This window comes from Dermacentor albipictus, chromosome 1, assembly GCF_038994185.2.
Source record: "Dermacentor albipictus isolate Rhodes 1998 colony chromosome 1, USDA_Dalb.pri_finalv2, whole genome shotgun sequence".
In the NCBI taxonomy this organism is placed as follows: domain Eukaryota; kingdom Metazoa; phylum Arthropoda; class Arachnida; order Ixodida; family Ixodidae; genus Dermacentor; species Dermacentor albipictus.
In genome coordinates this window covers 419,949,345-419,970,072 of record NC_091821.1, presented here as the reverse complement: position 1 = coordinate 419,970,072, position 20,728 = coordinate 419,949,345, and the positions used below count along the sequence as shown (strand labels likewise).

The following is a 20,728-nucleotide window of genomic DNA, read 5'->3' as shown; positions in this document are numbered from 1 at the left end:
TCTGCCCGTAGCAGTGAAAAGAGCACATCACGAGGATGCTCTTAGCCAGATGCCAATCAGGTTACCGGTGCAAGCCCTGTGGGTTGAGCATGTGCCCGCTGGATACAAGTTCGGCTCCTGTGAGCTTACTTTAGAAGACTCATGGGCCCTTGAGCAAGCGGCTCTACAACATGGAGCTTCGAGAGATCCAAGCGCCTGACTGCTTCACACTTCGGAGATGTGGTGTCACGGAAGAAGCCAGCTGACGAGAAGTTTTTCAAGAGGCTGTTTGGGTCTAGCCAGATGCAGACCAAATACATGGCTGATGGTTTAAGGAATGAAGCTGCAGCCGTGCAGCGTTACATAGAGAAGAGAGAGGTCCCAGTTAGGATTTACTGTTGTGGGTTGTGCGTCAACCCTGGTGTCCCTGTTCTTGGTGCAACGCCAGACCGTGTTGTACAGGAGGGAGGAGATTTTGGTCTCCTTGAAGTTAAGACCCTCTCAGCTGCCAAGGAACGGGGTGATGAATTAGAAAATGCTGTGAATACGGCATCCTACCTGAAGAATGGAGTTCTTAAACCGACCCACAAGTACTTTTACCAGGTCCAGGGGCAAATGGCTTTGACTGGACTCTCCTGGTGTGACTTTGTGGTTGATAACGGCACAAACTGCACTCTTCAGAGGATCACTTTTGACAGCTCGCTTTGGATTTCACAAATGCTGCCACGGCTTCTGGAATGTTTCAAGAACTACCAAGAGCACTGTGCTTGTGTGTGAATATCAACGACTTAGTTAAGTCACATTGGTCTGCAGGACAAAGATGCTCGGACTCATAACATGCTTTGGCATGTGTTCATCTTACATATATTTGGTTTTTAAATATGTTGTATTGCATTAGTCTCCATGAAGAAAGTGTTTTTCTGTGTAATATCGTTATGGTCACGCGTATGTGCTGCCACCACCTATTTAAATGTGTGTGCAACTAATCGGTGTGTAAAAAGTAAATCAAGCACCACACGTCTTGCTGCCTTGTCATTGAACACATACATAACGCACTCTTGGACACAGGAATCTGGGCAGCTACACACTTCAACATTTCCTATACTTGATGGTGATAGTGACTTCACATTGGTCTCTGTAAGGAAACCGCATTGAAAGTTGCAAGCAAAATCTTTGCGAAGTGAAAAGTGTGTTCTCCTTAGTGTAGGTACTCTTGCACTCGGTACGACTTGTAACATACGTGGAGTGAACCAACAAAGGTTTATGCTTTACAGTAATCAATGTGCCGTCATAGAGAGTGCCCAAGGTGCACATTGAGCATACTTCATCTCTGCTCTGAGGGGCTAATGCCCAAGTTTCGAGCTGCACTGGGCTCGCACTGCTTTGACGACCAAGCTCGAACCTACCGCATCTCGAGTATTGCATACTGATACTGAGTGCGATAGCAGTTATTTCATAAGTTCTTCCTCAAGAATTCCATGCAGGACATTACATGAGAGTTTGTAATAAAGGTCTCAAATTTCATTGCCATGAAATACTCGCATACATATACAAATTGTTTTAAATATACAGTACACAAATATACAATCCATATACATATCACAATTTTTTGAAACATGAGCGCGTCACTAACACATGTAAAAATGACAAAGTGAAATTCACTTTACAGATTTCACTCCAAAAAGTTAGGAAAGAAAATCTGTGGTAGAAAAGACAATGGCTGCAAACACCAACTTTCCAACTTGTCCGTGTAGCTCAGCAATGAGACTGGTGATTTGGTTTTTAGTCATGACTCACATATAGTACTGCCACATTCTATGCTCGAATCATTTGCACAACACCGACACAGAAATAAGGCATTGCAGCGCTATATAGCCTGTACAGTGACTTCAGGCTTACTTCAGCAGAGCAAGAAATGCTGCTCTAGTCTGCTGTACATGAAGTAGTGTACTTTAACGCAAGTTCAATGTCTTGCACTGCAGCAGGGATTCTCAAACTGCGTTTTGTGGAACTCTTGGGTTTCTTGGAACACTTCCTAGAATCGCCAAGCACCTATGTTCATGCATGTCTTCATCCGCCTTAGCCAGTTATTTTGGGACTAATGCTCTAGCCGCTTACTGCTATCTCACTATACAGCCAGTCATAACTGAATTTAAGTATTTGTTCAGGTGCTGTGCAGCTTGCGTACCCCTTTTACATTATCCGGCCAACACCTTTTCAAGTCTCGGTCGCAGCGGTCGAATTTCAATGGAGGCAAAATTCTAGAGGCCCGTGTACTGTGCGATGTCACTGCCCGTTAAAGAAATCCAGGTGGTCGAAATCTCCGGGGCCCTTCACTACGGCGTCCCTCATAGTGTAAGTCGCTTTGGGACGTTAAACCCCCATAAAGCAAATATTTTCAATACAGGCTCCGTGACCGAAGCTGGCCAAAATAGAAATGAAATATGGTAGGAGCCGACTCCATTTTAGCCAAATGAGGTTAGTCTTTCTTCAACTGAAAAGGCTAAAAAGTTTGAGCACCCCTGCTTTACAGTAGATCATGCACAACGTACAAAACATTAAAAACACCACCATCGCTCATCTGTTTAGAATGGGCTCACGCATGAAATTATTGAGATAACAACAAATTTTCCATATCTTGTTCAGCTTCTCTGCCATAACATTCGGAAAAACAGCACGGAGTATTCTGAAGTTTTTAACTTCCCTGATGACACGCTCAACATGAATTCGCAAACTGGCTATCTGCCGTGTTGCTAACTCCTCTGCCAGTGACAACTGCGAGCGGCCATTCAACATAGGTGGCATGTTTAATTCGACTCCAAGCTGACGGAGGTCATCTTCAATGAGGAATCCTCTATCCGCCATTACACTGTCCCCTTTCTCGAGCAACTCGTACAGGCCACTGTGTCTTGTGAGTTCTCGATCAGAAAGTCTTCCAGGAGCAAGATTAGATACGAAAGAAACGAAGCCGTTCGGAGTGATGCCAATGAGCCCTTTTGCGGTGTTGTGTCCTTTATACGAGCTGAAAGTGTCGCTTTGTGTATTGTAGTCAGACGGGTTCTCGATAAAAATTTCTGTGCAGTCTAGTACAATGCGTGTAGATGGGTACAATTCTTTAAAATTGTCTGGCATGAACAGGTCCACTGTGTTACGGGATGGCCACATTGGTATCTGGATTAGCATTTCAAACAAAAAATTAACCCAAAATGTATACATGGCACTCACGGTCGACACAGACACTTTCAGGCGATATGCCAAATCCTGTTCGAGTAACCCAACCCTGAGCCTGCAAAGCACTGCAATGAGCTGTTCTTTCATTGTCAGTGCTGGTGGCCTGCCAGCACCCGTTTTCAGTGCCTCGTACATGCCTTCAACATGTTCTACAAACGCATCAAATTTTTTGAAGGAGTTAAACCCCGTATAAAACATGAGTCGTTTCTCATCTGAAACAAAATCGTGAACTTTAGAGACAGGATTTTTTAGCTTCAGCTTCTCTTTAAGCGCCTGAACTTTCATATCGTGCAACTGAGCCTTCAGATCCTCAACCTCTTTCTGGAGCACAGATTTGTCTTTGCGGAGCAAGCTGTTTTCATGCTCGAGTTTTCCACAGACTTCGAGAAGGTGGTTGACTTTTCTTAGTGTGGCAGCAGATGCTGCGTCTGGAGGCCCCATGGAGTACGAGTGGTCGGCACCTAAAAAAAAAATGAACTACTTATTGATTTGCGAACGGTTAGGCCCTACTTTAATGCAGATTTCAGGGTTTTAAATAGTCACTTCAGCCCACAATGTGTGTGCTGAACCTTTGCTCTCGGCTTACATTGATATACAGACAACAAAGAACCAGGATGCCAAAGCCATAGAGCCCAGCGCTCTTTCACTCCACTGGTCCACCTGCGCAAGCAGCTTACCAACCAGCAAGCCCAGATTAATGCTATCCATTTATACTCGTAAACCTCATGAGCTGTCTGTGCCCCTCCTGAGCATGCAGTTCGACGACATTGCAGCTTGTGCTACCAGTGCATTGTTCCGCCATATTTGCACTACATTTGGATAGCCTGACTTTTGAGTCATTTTTCCAAGCTGGGGTAAAGGGAATAATATCGAGGTGAAAGAAACGAAATGGGTAAGTTTCACAATGCGTGCACTGGTGGAAGAGGTACCACGTTTATCAGAAAACTCGCTGAAGTACTAACACATGGACGGTACAAATCACTGATGACATTTACGTCACAGAACACATGCGGTTCTGCCACTCCTAACATGCAGACTTCCCATGGCTAGTTGCAAAAGCTTGCGAAAAACTGGCTTCGCGGGAAGAAATTTCGTCAGTTTTCACTAGATAAGGAAGTCGCTCGCTATTAATATACCGGTCGCCACAGCACCCGTGGACCCCGGCATCCTGGGCGCGATAGGGGTCCGTTAAATGCGAAAAATAAGTTTTCATAGTGGAATGCAGAAAGCGAGAATTTTGAATTCTCACCAACCTTCCGTTTCCGTGCGAGGCGAAGCCGGTGCACCGAATGTCAGCTGGGTGGCCTCCTGGGAAACAACGTCGCTTTCTGCGTATAATACACTTTCGTGAAAATGCGTACACACAAAGCCGAAGCCTCAGAAGAAAGATGGCACAGTTAAAGCGTCTCTTACGTTGATCGCATTGGGGCACGACAACTACGCAGCCGATATCCAACTCGTTCAGAAGGAGCGCCGGGCTGGCAGAGGCAGTTTGGGAGCTCGTCTTCTTGCGTTTCGCGACTGGAAAAGATTTGGAAGTTATGATTACATGCAATAACCGTCTGAACATATATACTTACTGGTATTAAAGGAAGGAGATAGTTGATTGATGACCTTGTGGGGGAAAATTGTTGGCAGCCGGTCCATATAACCACGGCGTCCACTTGCGTTGAAGTGAGCTCCGCATATCCGGTGGTGCTTAGAAGGTTGCCACAAAGAGAAGCGACCAGCACTTCCTTGGCGGTTGATTCTTCTCACCCACTCCTTTTTTATGCGAAGCATATTACGAGAGCTCAACCCAGCTCCTCAGGCGCGGCGGTGTCGCCTTGAAACCACGTGACACCGTGACGTCACGACAGAGGAGAAGTGGCTTTGGCTCAACTCTTGCAAGACGGGCTGGGTGGGAATCGAACCAGGGTCTCCGGAGTGTGGGACGGAGACGCTACCACTGAGCCACGAGTACGATGCTTCAAAGCGGTACAAAAGCGCCTCTAGTGAATGCGGTGTTGCCTTAGAAACGAGCTGTTTCTAAGGCGTGCGTCTCTTGCTCAGGCGCACATTTCGTTGCCGCGCCGAACGCTGCTTTGCTCGACGCTCACCGCGTCCAATGCGGGGCGCGTAGTCGCTGCCCTGTAGCCCATTGTCTTACATCCCTTGGCGGGTCGACGGGAACGCTGTCGCGTTCCACTCTTGAAGGCGAAGCAGTAATGCATGAGTTGTTTCTTCGTCTAGCCGAACCAAATATAGCCAAGCAACAGCAGTTCACCAGGCTAAACAGTGGTTCAACAACTAAAATAAAGGCTAGTATGCTTCGCATCCTGGGCTTAACCTTACCTAAGCCACAGCCATTTTTTCTTTTTCATTTGCAGGGAACGCGTGAAATGAAACGTTCTTGTCTTTCAGCGTGTTGTTGTCGCAACCAGGCACACAACAAGTCTGACCGCCGCCTCGGCACTTCGACGACATCACGCGCAGTAGTGGCTGAGCTCACTAAGTAACCCACAGGCACGTAACAGTTAATATAACGCACCTGCAAGCGCCCACCACCAAAAAGTACACAATCTCTAACCAAACAAAGCACGCGCACACACACACACCGCAGCAGCGAACGCAGGAGGCAGCCAAGAGGGGCGGGCGGTTGGTCGGCGCGCGCTCACTTTTCCCATAATGCGTCGCGCGCCCGCTAGGTTTTCTCGCGGCGCTGCGATTTCCGAAATGGTCCGACCGTTGCTGCGCAGGGTGTGGCTGAGCAGGAACCACGCGCGCCCTTTTTGGCGGTAACCTGCGGCGGGTGAAACGTAAGGGTGAACCTAGATAGCTGGTGGCTTTGTGAGCGTTGTATTCTCACGCGCCGAGGATTGGAGGTTGCGTAATCTCAAACTTCGGAGACGCGTCGAAGGTACAGGCAGCACGAAGCGTTCGCTCAGTGCAGCTGCCGCTCCTCATCGCACCAGCGTTGTGACAGTGCGTGTCACGACTATTACCTCACATACTTAACTGTTAATTTGCTAACGTAATAAATGCTGCGCCTTTCGAATGAAATTGGGCTTTTTCTGTTAACGTGTAAAGAAATATTGATTGATTGACTGAAAGAAAAATTCATCGGCCTTCCACTTTGTTAAGAAGGACGAGCAGCGAAGATGTGGTGTATTCTCAATCGACGCATCTATGTATTATTATTATTATTATTATTATTATTATTGAAGGACACATACAACGAATACATCTTTTGAGTGCGGAGTGGTTTATTCTTATTCTTTTAAGAAGTAGTGACGTGAGCAAGTACCGCCGCATGGCAGACGGGAATTCCACAATATTTACGACTTAACTGTGAACTACGTAATTACGAGAAGTAGATGAAACTCGGCGTAATGTTAGAGTCGTCTTAGCGGCTAATTGTCTGCAATTTGTTTCGGGATAGTTTTGATAAAACAAGAGGCACAGCTGTTCTCTGTAACCATCCTCCCTCCGCGTAGACGGCCATGTATTGACAGCAGACGGGAAGTCTGTCACGTTTGCAACTTCACTGTGAAATAACTAATCATGACAAGTAAATTAAACTCGACATAATTATAAATTCACTTTAGCGGCCAAATTCAATATAATTTTTTCCAAGATACCTATATTAGATCGAGAGCTACAGAGCATTCGCAACAAACTGGAGACGGAAATTTTTTCATGTCGACGCGACGTGTAGGCGGACGGACATCGACCACCGCCGGAAAGTAGCTATATAGAGCTTCGCTGTAAAAAGTCGCAGTTTCGCCGAAAAGGGGAAGCATCCATTGCAACAGCAAATTAGCAGACAGCTGCACTAACTAAGGATAGTACCTCTATCGGCCGCATCAACTTGTAAACATTCGCTTGCTAACTAAATTAACAAACACGGTGTCAGCACGCACAGCAAACACGAACACCCCCCCTCGATGACCGCGGACACTCGCTTCCAAAACGCTAGCGCGAGGAACCGCGAGCAGCAGCAGTGAGCGAAGTGATCTTAATGCTGTCTATTGCTTCAACGCGAAATGAGCGCCGAGAAAACACAGCACGCACAAAATTACGAGCCGCCGACGCACCTAGACCCTTCCCCCAACGCAGACCGCTCTCAAGACACTAGAGAGCTTTAGTTTAGGGGACGCAAGCGGCTTGCGTAAGCAAGAACTAGGGGCGATGGTTATGCACATGCACAGACCCCCACGTCAGCATGGGCGCATGCGCAGTACCGTCGCCCCTAGTTCTTGCGTACGGAAGCCGCTTGCGTCCCCTATACTAACCCCCGTATGCAGAGATGCAACTTAAGTCGAAGCACATGCTTGACTTGATTTAGATGACGCCTGGCGTTAACGTGCCCAAAGACGCTCACTGCGTTTCCTTCGGCGCGTTCCCGATAGGCGTCACTCGGATCAAGTCAAGCATGTGCTTCGACTTAAGTTGCATCTCTGCATACGGGGTTTAAAACTCTCTACTTCCAAGGCCGCACGACCACGCGCAGCCGCCACATGCGCAGCTGCAGCTGGAGTAGAATGCCACTCCCCTCCCTCCCCCCGTTGCCTCGCAACGTTGGGTGCCTAGCGCGAGGCGGAAGACGGCGCGCTTCCTCTTAGCTTCCGTCCCTGTCGCGCGGACAAGATTGAGCCCCTCCCCCGCCCATCGTCGGCTCCTCTCGCACACTTCCATTCGCACATACAGCGTGGGGTGTGCAGCGACGATGTTATAGCCCTTGGACTTTATACGGAACCTCACAACGACGGCGACGACGATGGCACAAATGCGCCTGGAGTGTCCATTTAACTGAACAAAAAAGCGTCTTTTGCAAATACAGCTTCCCTTTAAAGACTTATTTCATGTGCATTTATAAATTGAAATTGAGGCAGCCACTTCCCTGTAGAATGAAGCAGGCTGATTCGATGCCTGGTGAGTCAGACTGACTGCGATGGCACATGCGTCGAAGCGAAAATAATTTCACGTTACAGCACAGAAATTCGAAGTTTGCGGCCAAAAAGCAATAGTTTCGACACTGGCAAAATTTTTACTTCTTTTTCGGGCCTGTCTTTCGGAAGGATACGGCTACATATGCTTCGCTTCATTGTTGTAGCACTATTATAAAGTTTTACGTTCGGCATCATGCTTACTCACAGAGAAATTTTCCTAAGAAAGCGCGCTTTACTGCTTTATTGACAGCCGCTTGGGAGTACAACTGCAGACGACCACCGCAAATCCCCGACGTCGATGAAGACCTACCCCTGGTTCCAGTTTCCAAGCATACCCGAAGATCTGGACTTCTCACTGAAGTGGGGAAGGACTGTTAGCCAACTGCTTGGGGCTGGGTCCCTGGGACCCACGGTAAAAGACGCTGCTGAGACATCTTCCAAAAAAAAGCAACCGTTTGCCTGGTCGTATAAGGAAGCGAAAACAATCAGCAGGCGCCCTTCAATGGCACCCAGTGAACTTTCGATGCAACGTAGACGATCATCAGTGCGGCCACTACTTAGCCAGCTTCGCCGGGCGTCAGCAGTCCAGGAACAAGAAAGGACTCCCGCTAGTCGTCGCACATCGGTTACGGAGAAGAGGCGTGCTTCCTTGGCCAATCCCGAAGTCAGCGTAGAGATGCGCCGAGGGTCGACGGTACAGAAGCTCGGAGGTTGCTCGTCTCGGAAATGCCATGCATCGGTACAGACAAACGAACCCACTTCCGGCTGTGTCAAGAAGCTCGAATGCAAGCATCCTGGGAAACGCCCATCGTTGGTACAAGCTAACGAATCGACATCCGCCAAAAGCACCAACTTGGCGCTTGTACATAAGCAAACCAAACGTCGGCTTATCGAACAGGCTTCAACGTGCTCGATCTGCCGTCCTTCCAGCGCCGCTTTCCGTGCCCGCAGACGATGCCACGAATGTCATCACGGGTCGACGCGCGGGAGCCGCTCCATTGCTCATACGGCTCCTACTTGCGTGGCAGCGAGACCGCGCGAGTGCCGGCAACGCAGGACATTGCTGGCCCCCCACGGCTTTGGCCCTCCAGTAATCGCCCGCTCGCGGACCCTTGAAGCGTGTCCACTGCACCGGGCTACTGCCGTATGTGAATACATTCCGGCACCCGTGACAATGAGTTGCACGCACGTGTGCACTGCTGCCCCTCCTCTGCTGCAGCCACAACTCTCAGCGCAGCTTGCGACGCCAGTGGCGCCAATTGCAGCAGGCGTTCAGCCGCAGATAACCACGGATACCAAGGCGCAGTCGGAATCGGATTTATACTTACTGCTTACGTCGCCAAACGGTCAGGAAAAGCTCTACCAAGCTCGACCCTTGTCGCCTGTTTTTCGTGTCGGAAGAAGTCAAGGCGAGCTTGACCGTGCGGTTAGACGCCCGCAACCTAGTGTCTCGGCCATCAGCACCAGATCCCAGGAAGTGGACACTTGGCAATCTGAAGTTCGGCAGATACCAAAGCGTCCACCATTAAAGACAACCGCTAACGCGGAGCTACGGAAGATGAGGAGGTGCACCCAGGGTGGTTCGTCATTTTCGACTTCATTGTCCCTGTACCAAAACTCAAAGCAGCGCGAGGCTCACAAGACAGCTTCAAAACGGTCATCTTTAGCACCAACAGGACCTGACACTTTCGGGGATTTTAATGGGGAAGCGACTGAAATCAAGTCAAAGTGGCAGCAAGTGCCTCAAAAACCGGCCTCAAAGCGACCGTCTATAGCACCGGCAGGAGGTGGCGCGGGTAAGGCTGTGGCTGGTGATGGAGAAGAAGAATATATGACCATGACAATAGAACGTGATGAACAACCGACCAAGATCTCAAAAAGGCCCAGTGTTGCACCGAGCCAGCGTTCAGCAGGGAAATCGGAGCGAGGAGGTCAGGAACAACCAGCCTCTGTGTCGCAGAAAGAACGGGGTTCAACGCAGTCTTCAGCGTCGGAGAAAAGTAAGAAAGCTAAAGCAGACAAAGACTTGACGCAAGACCTCGAACGAAACGAAAGCCGCGATGAAGACGAAACGTATGTCTTGCCGGATGAGTGGCTGTCGCTTCTTAAACAATCAGAGAATCGCAGTGACGTGAGCATCAGCACTACCGGCAAGGCAAACAGCGTGACTGAGAAATCGTCAAAATATGAGTCATTCGCTCCCGATGCTCCGTCAAAGCAGCAAGACGATGATGCGGAGAGGAAAGAATCATCTGGGAAAAATATCCCCGATGCTAAAGACGACGAGGCTGTCAAAGAGAGCGCTGAGCAGAGTGCTCAGGAAAGCGCCGAACAGAGTACTAATGAGAATGACAAGCCAGGTGATATAGATGGCGCTGCACCAGTAGACGAAGCTGCTTCGGAAGAAGACAATGAGGGAAACGCTGGCGGCGAGCCCGAGCCTGCGTTACCACCACAGGTAGCTGAAGCTGCACCTGATGCCGAGATCCGCAAACAACAGGCCCCTGCGAGCTGGAAGTACACTTTGTATCCGGAGAGCCGGTTAGCTATATTCATCGGTCTGGTGTGCCTAATTTGGATTTTGGTCGTTTACTTCATAGTCGGTCCGGGGTACCAGAGCGAGCACTCTACGGAGAATTCCGATCCGCCAAGAACACCGCTCACGTTTCCGACGGCAGTGACGGCCAAGCCGTCACTGCCGTCAACAGTGACGGCAGCGCGGAGGCCGGACGAAGTGCCTTCGAATGTTTACATCTGCTCTACAGATCGGTGCATTGACGAAGGGGAGCGCCTGAGGCGATATATTAACCGACAGCTATCGCCCTGCGAGAATTTTTACCAATACGTTTGCAGTAGTTGGGAACTAAAGACTCCACTTCGAGATTTCGGTCAAGGCGTCGCAATTTCCACTGACGTCTTGCTTGAGGAGACAATAGCGGCGGCCTTGAGCAACTACATCCGAGATGAGCGCAACTTCGACGTCGGCCTGACTCGACTGTTGTACGAGGCTTGCCTTAAGCCGACGGGAAATTCTTCGGCCTTTCTACGAGAGGAAGTCTTTGCGACGTTGCCCATACGTGTCTGGCCTTACAATGGCACTCATCTAAAGTCTGACGATATTTGGCACTTGGCTGGAACACTGATTCGCAAGTACGGTATCGTATCAATCCTGGATGTCACCATAGGCGTGCAGCATGGCCGCCCGAATCGTACTATCGAACTTAGCTACCCACGACGCCTGCATATCAAGGAAGATTACGCGAACGCTGAAGTCTTAGAAACGATTAGATCAGCTGTTTTGGAAGCAGCCGAAGAATTTGGATGGTTGGGTGAAGCGGAAAGCCTAATCTCGCAGGTAATTTCGGTCGCTCAGCATCTAGCTGACATTGTGGACGACAGCGCCATATGGGAGGTGCTCGTGTGGAGGTTTGACGAGTTTGTTGATTCCAACAGGGACATTGGTGTATTTCTGAATGCAGTTTTCGAACGCGACGTCGTCGCTGATACGACAGTCGTGCTGAGGAACTTGCGCCCGATCGAACGACTCCAAGCTTTCACGTCCACTGCAAGCGTCATCGCGTTTCTAAACTACTTGGGCTTCCGCCTCGTGGTTCACTTTTCACCGCTCCTAAATCGCGATCGGATGACAGATCTTCAGCGGCTCGCTGGAAGCGAACATGCAGGCCGTGTGCTCAGCCGCGACAAGGACTGGCTTCTGTGTCTCCGACTGGTGGAGAGCGTGCAGCCGGCGTGCGTATCCAAAGCTCAGGCCATGCAGCAGGTCGCCACGGGAGCGTACACGGCGAGTCGGATATGGATCGGAAAGCTCGAAGATCTATTTTACCGCAACCTGCCGCGCCTCGCGTGGATGACTGAGAGGAGTGTCAGCGTGTTCAACAACGTGGTGCGGCGGTTTCGCGTGGCACGATTTTTCGCCGCTTCCTCGTTGAAGGAGAACCACTGCCCCCAACCACAGCTGGCCGAATTCCGAGGTCGCAGCTCGATCAGTCTGTTCGTTCACGTCGCCGGCATGTATCAACGCTGGCGGCTTCGGCAAATCGGGAAGCCTACCAGACCCCGGGACTACGGTTACACGCTTGACATGCGCAGCAGGTGAGGCGACTGCATATTTCTGAGAGTAACAGCTGTGTGCTACAAATTTTGTGTTTTGGTTCGACGGATCGGCATGTTGAACAGTCACTCTGCGTACAACGTGTGCCGCAGGTACAGCGTTGCACAGCAAGCGGTGTACCTGCCCGTGGGACTCGTGGGTGATGCGCTACCGGCTAACAGCACTCTGCCCGTTTACCAGGCGTCGCGTTCGGCAGTGCGCCTCTACGTAGGACTACTGCCGCTCGTCTACGAGCGCTGGGACAGCAACAGTTACAGTGAGGCGCTCGAGGTGTTGAACGGACGTTCGGCCAGCCGTCTAGCCCAGCTTCTCGAATGCCTGGAAGCGGACTGGATGGCCATGCCCCGCGAGCTGCGGCTCGGCGTGGGTGACGTTGCGCTACGGGCTGCCGAGGCACGCTATCCCCTCCTGGCACAGAGCTCTGCGCTGGCTCTCGCCTATGCCGCCTTCAAGGTAATTAAGTGCGCGCCTGCATCGCCCTTTTATAGCTGGGCAAATGCTTACGGGCTAGCGTGTTCAGTATATACGGCAATCGTAAAATGTTTAGAAATGCGTAAGCATTTCAATACTGACCCAATGACGAAACCCGACCGTCCACCCGTCTGTCACGTAAGACGAATCACTACAATGAAAAGGTAAGTGGTGGTGAGTTTCGAAACTGCGACCCTACGCTCACAAGCCGAATGTCTTACCCGCTAATAGACTCCCACGCTTGCAGAAGGTGAACATATCTGAACCATATGAATGTGTTGTAACGGCGGTATAAAACAAATGTCAGAGGAGATCACCTTCTAAGAAGGCTTTGTTGAAATATTTGGTGATGATGGAATAAAATCCATATCTAGGACTACATGCAAAGCCGACTTGGGAACATTGTAGACATCAGAAAAATTCTGACTTTGCGAAAATTTAATGCCATACACGCCACATCCCCGATCCGTTTCGGTGGTCGCGGGATGCGCCTTCCATTGGGACGTTCCTTCACCGAACGAAATGCCACCGGTTTCTCAGGGCTCACGCGCTTCACATCGCTCAACACTGACAGATAAGACGTCAATGAGTTGATAAGGATTAGTGATGAGGGGTTATATGGGACTCATCACAGTTAATGGTTCGATGCGGATGGATAAAGTGTTAAAGAGCGATAAGGGCTTATAATGGTCGGAGCAACTCTGATAGGGTTTATTTAATAAGCACAGATAAATGTTGATAAAGGTCGGACCAACCAAGCCTGATAAATGTTGATAAGAATGGGATTGGTTGTAATAAGGCTGACAACCACCGATAAGGGTTGATAAGAATCGATTCGAATATGATAAGCTTGGTAACAATCGATAAGGTTTGATAAGGGTACGATGTAGTCCGATGAGGTTGATAACGACCGATAAGGGTTGATGAGTGTTTATAATGATCGGATCAAGCTGGATAATGACGTCAGGCTGCGTGGAAATGAGCAAGTGGGACAATGCTTACGCATACTTAGAAAACTTCAGTGGAATTTCTTCGTGAACTTTTTAGGACGAACTACGCTGTGGGGAAATAATATTAGAGTCATTATTGAGGCAACTATTGTTCGCGATGCTTCGCCATAAATTACATACACTCGAGCGCAAAACATGGACCCTGACTAAGCGCTCAGGACATGCATTTACTGAAAAACGTATGAAAACTGCTTTGTGCTTTCAGTATGAAGTGATCTTTATGTTTGCACTTTCGCACCAGTGTTTCGCAACCACAACTTCTCGAGTAAGTCGCTAAGTTTAGTGAGTTTGTGTCAGTTTAAACGGCTGCGTCTTTAGAGACCCAGCGACTGGTTCAATTACTTTCTTCGGAGCGTAAATAACAAGTTCCTCAAAAAAGATCCAAATTCCTCAAAAGGCTTGTCTGAAACGAATGTCTCGCCCCCATTTTATCCCAGGACGCACACATGCACCACCATTTGTCGCTTCTAGCAACATACCAAAATCACAATCTTGAGATCTCGTACCATTTTTGAAAAGCGGGTTTTTTTTTTCTTTTAAAGTGCCGACTGTTGAATCGCAAGCGCAGAAGGTAATTTAAGCTATTGTTTAAAGAACATTAAGGAAAACGATCAAGAATAATTCATACATGGTAGAAAATTTTGAGGAAGTCAGTTTGGTGTAGGCAGCAACCTCGATAATTTTCAAAGCGCTGCAGTTGTTCGATCTCACAAGTGACATTTCGCTTTATTTGCAGTTCGTTCGTTCGTTTGCAGTTTGCAGTCATTGCTGCTCACTAATGAGCATTTTTAGTCATTTGTGATCGATTGTGGTCATTACAAGCCGTCGTTAAACATATTGGTCATTTCGTAGTCATTCGTAATCATTACAAGTCATTAGTATTAATTAGTCATTGCTACTCATTACTAGACATGTTTAGTCATTTCTAATCAATTGTGGTAATTACAAGCCGTCGTTAGACATACTGGTCATTTCGGAGTCATTAGTCGTCATTACATCTCATTAGCAGTCATTATTAGTCATTACTAGTCATTATTGATCTCCACCAATCACTATTATAACGTTATCATTCACTAACTGTCACTATCAAGCATTTTTCATTCTTTAATCTGTGTTTAATGTCTTCATACACTCTTAACACGGTTGCACCCTTTGGGGTGTATATTTGTCCCACAACAGTAATCGTCATCTGCCTTGCTTGCGTTTCTTTTCCTGAAAACTCGGCGCTCGCTACTTTCCTGTCGAGAATGCTGCGTCACACTGATAAGGCGCAAGCCATTCGTGACTGGAAAGTACCGTGCTCGCAGCGTTAAAGAAAGGAAACACGGGCAGCTCGGATGACGATTATTGTTGTGGGACAGGATACGCCCCAAAGGGTGTAAATTTTTCTAAGAGTGTGTTGGAAAATTTTACAACCTTTGGGGCGTATCTTGTCCCACAACAATAATCGCCATCTGTCTTGCCCGCGTTTCCTTTCTTTAACGCTGCGAGCCCGGTACTTCCCAGTCACGAACGGCATGAGCGTTATCAGTGTGACGCAGCATTCTCGACAGGAAAGTAGCGAGCGCCGAGTTTCAAGAAAAGAAACGCAAGCAAGGCAGATGACGATTATTGTTGTGGGACAAATATACACCCCAAAGAGTGCAACCGTTTTAAGAGTGCATGGCGTGATGATGCTTCGGCGGACAACACTCCGGCGGTCAGGTTTGCTGACACAAACTTTACCATGCGCCTAGAAAGGCTTTCGCCTTAAAAGTTAGGAGAAAGCATTACGTCAAGCAGCCAGCCTCGGCAAGCGAAAGCTCTGTGAAGCCAGCCATTTGCTCAGTGGTGCAGTGGTGGCTCAACCCGTGAGCTCTTGCGTCGAGATGACGGTGCAAGAATCGAGATTTGCTGAAGCGTTTGGTCGTGCCTCCGTCAGGCGCTTTTCTTCTTCCAGCTGGGCAGTACGCTCGGTGTCCCTGGCGTCTTTCGCTGCCTGTCGTGCCGCTATCAGCCGGTTTTCTTCTTCTGTCTGAGCCGCGTTGATACACTCTAAAAACGTTTACACCCCTTTGGGGTGTATATCTGCCACACAACAATAATCATCTGCCTTGCTTGCGTTTCCTTTCTTGAAAACACCGCGCTTGCTACTTTCCTGTTGGCAATGCTATGTCATGCTGATAACGCGCATGGCGTTCGTTATTAGGAAGTAGCGGGCTTGCAGCGTTAAAGAAAGGAAATGCGGACAAGACGTGACGTTTATCGTTGTGTGGCAAGATACGACTCAAACTTTGCTTAGAGTGTATGGACCAGTGCATAGTATGGCGTGGTGCGGTGTGGTGTGGTGTGCCGTTTCGAGCATGCATTACACCCATTTTGAGATTGTGGCTATAGTACCACTCCATCCAATCTGCTTTGCCGATTACCATTTTACCCTTACATCTACTCTTGATTGCGGGAGAGTCAGCAATTTATTTAGAGTGCATATCGCGTTCTTGTCAATTTGTAAAGGTTTACAGTGCTGGTCCAATGCGGCTTTGGGTCAGCTCTGGTCGTGCGCGAATTCATCTGCGTACCTTATGCAACGGCCGTCTCTTGGCGACGTCAACGTCCGCATCCCAACATTTTCATCGACGTCACGGCCGAGACGTAGTCGATACACGTGAATTTTAAAGTGACACACATCGGTTGTTGTGATACAACGTGTTACGGGGTTCGTATACATATATGTCGGGCAGCGCTAAAGCGCAGCGACGATGACGTTGGAGTCGGCGAGCATGGCAATTGAGTGTATATTGTAACGTAAACTTGAGGTAGTCGGTTCATTGGGGAACTCGGGTCTCTGTGCTGCAGGAACTACTGAACGTGGAGCGCGTGTGGAAGGTGGATTTCAGGTTGCAGCCGCTGGCGCACGTCACGTCGGAGCAGCTTTTCTTCCTCTACTACGCCCTCGACAACTGCGAGCGCAGCGACAAGCCCTACAGGTCGCGTCAATTTAAAGCCTGGCAGCGCCTGCCGCCCGAGTACCGGGTCAACCTACCGCTGCGCCACCTACCTCAGTTCGCCCAGGCGTTCCAATGCAACTTCTCTGACGGGAATCGTGGGCGCGGAAGACGGCCGCCCATGGTGGCACCCGACGGCTCGCGTTGTGACACCGTCCGCTGGTACTTGCGGGCGTCGCCGCCCAATTATAGGAGACGGCTGGCACAACGCGGCCTGAACGCGGACATTCCGTCCGAGTTTCTCGGTGGCGTCTTGGACGTCCCGTCAACGACCGTAACGGCTGGCGACAGCGCGCGTTTGCACCATGACGGGTTAACGTCTACCGTCTCGAGACCTTAGATGTTCGCTAAAATGCAGGTGCTCGCTCTTCCGCGCTAATTTTTAACTGCGGCCGTCTGGACCCTTGTACAGTCGGTTGCAGATTTCACGGTTCACTCGTTTTCAGTCATCATAAGCGATAAGCGATGCCGCGACAACCGTATTCGAATAAATGTATCTTTCGGGAACGTATAACGTTCCCAACTGCACTCTGCCACCTATGTTTAAAGAACTTGCTAGAAAGTTTAAAATGTGGATGTTTGAAATGTGGTTTCTAGTTCTAAGGAAGGTTATACGTCAGCCTGTCTCGCGATAGTGCACTAACGCCGCGCGCGTTCTCCATTTTGTGAAAACATTTTTATGCGAAGCATATTACGAGAGCTCAACCCAGCTCCTCAGGCGCGGCGGTGTCGCCTTGAATACCACGTGACACCGTGACGTCACGACAGAGGAGAAACGGGGCTCCAACTCGCGCCGTCGCTCGCGGCGTCGCGGCGGTATATAAGCAGCTGCGCTTGCCTCTGCTAGACACTCACGAGGTGAGATGCCTCCTGGAGGCAGAGCTGCTCGTTGGAATGAGAAGCGAAGGTTGCGGCGTGCTACAGAGACTGTTTCTAGGTGGCTTTGCTACGGCGCAGCGACTACGCGCCCCGCATCGGACGCGGTGAGCGTCGAGCAACGCAGCGTTCGGCGCGACAACGAAATGTGCGCCTGAGCAAGCGCCGCACGCCTGAGCCGACGACACCGGCTTTTCTGCGACACGAGCTCCTAAACGCTGTCGCGGTAAAATAAAGGCTAGTATGCTTCGCATCCTGGGCTTAACCTTAGCTAAGCCACAGCCAGTTTTTTTATGCGAAGCATATTACGAGAGCTCAACCCAGCTCCTCAGGCGCGGCGGTGTCGCCTTCAATACCACGTGACACCGTGACGTCACGACAGAGAAGAAACGGGGCTCCAACTTGCGCCGTCGCTCGCGGCGTCGCGGCGGTATATAAGCAGCTGCGCTTGCCTCTGCTAGACACTCACGAGGTGAGATGCCTCCTGGAGACAGAGCTGCTCGTTAATTGGAATGAGAAGCGAAGGTTGCGGCATGCTACAGAGACTGATTTTCTAGGTGGCTTTGGCTCAACTCTTGCAAGATGGGCTGGGTGGGAATCGAACCAGGGTCTCCGGAGTGTGAGACGGAGACGCTACCACTGAGCCACGAGTACGATGCTTCAAAGCAGTACAAAAGCGCCTCTAGTGAATGCGGTGTTGCCTTAGAAACGAGCTGTTTCTAAGGCTCAGGCGTGCGTCGCTTGCTCAGGCGCACATTTCGTTGCCGCGCCGAACGCTGCGTTGCTCGACGCTCACCGCGTCCAATGCGGGGCGCGTAGTCGCTGCGCCGTAGCCCATTGTCTTACAGCCCTTGGCGGGTCGACGGGAACGCTGTCGCGTACCACTCTTGAAGGCGAAGCAGAGTAACGCATGAGTTCTTTCTTCGTCTAGCCGAACCAAATATAGCCAAGCAACAGCAGTTCACCAGGCTAAATCGTGGTTCAACAACTAAAATAAAGGCTAGTATGCTTCGCATCCTGGGCTTAACCTTAGCTAAGCCGCAGCCATTTTTTTCTTTTACGGTTCGCTGCAGTTATGTGTAGTCAGTTGATAGAATCAATAGTGCTAGGAACAAACACCTGTTAGTAGCTTTAATTGTCCCGCAACTCCACTCGAGGGGCGTTTCGAGATTTTAGTGCGGGAAGCGATGCAGCGGAACGCCAGCCGCATAGGTGTCACAGTCGCACCCGTGCACGGGAAATCGCTTCCCTGCGGGCCAAAGGAAGGATTTAAGTGTTGAGTGGTGGTCGCATCGTTGGACGCCAAGCCGGTCAGCCAGCAAAGTCGCACGAAGGCGGCTAAGTGAAAAGCTATCTGGCGGCTGTAATTCACCACTACTGACTGGACACTGCTGGACATGTAGACCCACGATGTCAAAATATCGCATACACGATGCCCCGACAATTCAAGGAAACGTCGACGAGCAAAACGACGCAACGTGCGAGGAGGGCGTGTAGTAGAAGGTGAATCTTACGAGCGCACTCTTCTACGCACTACAAGAGCCGCAAGAGGTGCATTGCATTGCAATGACAGTGGCGTGAACACCGTTTACTTTTTTTTTAAAGGAGTACGTCGTGATGAGATGTTTCGTCCTGCTTTTATTTCTTTATTAGATAGCCCTCGACCCAGAAATTGCGTTATGTCTAGATTCCTCTAGAGCGCAGCAAATAATTACGTTAGCTTTTAATACGACCATTTGAAAACGTGGGCCAAGAGAAGCGCAGCTTAATTCGGACGTGAAGAACGGTTGCCTATTAGGTCACCGAAACCTGTTGTGGCAGTCTCGTGATACCACATACCACTGACGAGTACACAGACACAGTGCGGCCGTGGTGCCTACCATCCAGTACTCGACATGATTATTATGATGATGATGATGATGATTTATTGCCATTCCTCTTGAAACGGCGCGGGGACAAATCGTCACCTAGCCTGCTTAAGTTATTCAGGTATGCTATCATTACTTTACCCTCTAGCATTCTTGTATCATTGATCTTCTCCAGCTACCTTGTACCGTATCAATCTCTTTCTTGTTTTTTTTTCTTGCCGTCACTACTATAAACGTTTCTTGCTTATATCGCTTGCTGATCGGTTGACGCTTCCATCCACTTTAAATTCAAGCGCTTTTGGAAAGTGAACGCTACCTACGGGAGTCGGTGGGTGAATCTCTTCGCGTTCCATTAGGATGTGCTGAGTGGTGTCCGAAATCTTGCTGCAACAGAAACATGCCTCGTCTTGTTAATATTTTTTCCGGTATGCGTTTGTCCTCAGGCAATCAGCTCTAGCCTAAAATAGCAAGGGAGCGCCCTTTCTGTTATCGTACAAATTTTCCCTATGTTCTTTCTTGCAATTCTTGTAAATCTCATGGTTTTTCTTATTTCAATTTTCTGTTTGCATCCACTTCATTGTTTGTTTCTCTTACTCTCTCTTTTACTGACTCCTGGTTGTTGTCTATTTACGCTTTCAATTATCCATTCTCTGTCCACGCTATTCAGGTAGAGATAGTCGTCCACTTTATCCGCCCATTCATTTCAATTCATGTTCCTGAGTCTTTCTTCAAAACAAACTTTGTCCTGCGCTTCTCTGACTTAAAACGAGGCCCAACCCATGTGCCCTTGCACTGCCTCCTTTGTAGTTTTTTTTTGCGTGGGCACCCAAAGCCAACAGGCCCACCAATTTTTGGTTAACTTCTAACCCAGACAGTATATCCGACTTTAGGCACAGAAAGGCATTTTCGAACGCTAGCGCTGACACCATGACTCCTTTCCACATTACACGCACCAACTCGCACACATTGCGGTCCCAAAGTGCACTATGTTTCATTATTCCGGCATTCCGCTTCTCTATTTTTTTTGTTTTCAGGTTATCTTGATGGGGGCTTGAGTAAATCTTTTCTTCGTGGGGCGGTAGCGTCCCCCTGCGTTTTCAAGAGAAACGAACAATCTGAGGGGTCAGTTGGGCAGCTTTTGGCGACACGTTCATTGTGTGGCCTTCAACCACAGCACCCCGCCACCTCCGCTTTCGACGACGCGAGCAGTAACCTTCTTCACGTCCGATGCGGCGCAGCGCTTGAC

The 20,728-nt window shown here is 49.4% G+C and overlaps 2 protein-coding genes across 3 annotated transcripts in view; one reads left to right on the top strand and one right to left on the bottom strand.

Annotated features, from left to right (window-relative positions):
• The window catches only part of LOC135900396 (uncharacterized), a 43,479-nt gene extending 26,315 nt beyond the window's left edge, over nt 1–17,164 (top strand). For both annotated transcript variants that reach the window (XM_065429887.1, XM_065429886.1), the window contains exons 6-8: nt 8,392–12,254; nt 12,366–12,726; nt 16,590–17,164. In XM_065429887.1, coding sequence (XP_065285959.1) covers nt 8,392–12,254; nt 12,366–12,726; nt 16,590–17,078 — 4,713 coding nt within the window. In that variant the 3' untranslated portion in view covers nt 17,079–17,164. The remainder of the gene's footprint in view (nt 1–8,391; nt 12,255–12,365; nt 12,727–16,589) is intronic.
• Nucleotides 1,943–4,948, bottom strand: LOC135900441 (uncharacterized). The gene is made up of 5 exons (XM_070532697.1): nt 4,791–4,948; nt 4,624–4,731; nt 4,464–4,538; nt 3,205–3,671; nt 1,943–2,014 (listed from the first exon to the last, which is right to left on the bottom strand). The coding sequence occupies exons 1-5, from the start codon at nt 4,855–4,857 to the stop codon at nt 1,943–1,945; spliced, it is 789 nt and encodes a 262-aa protein (XP_070388798.1). The 5' UTR covers nt 4,858–4,948.
• Nucleotides 17,165–20,728: the final 3,564 nt, after the last annotated feature.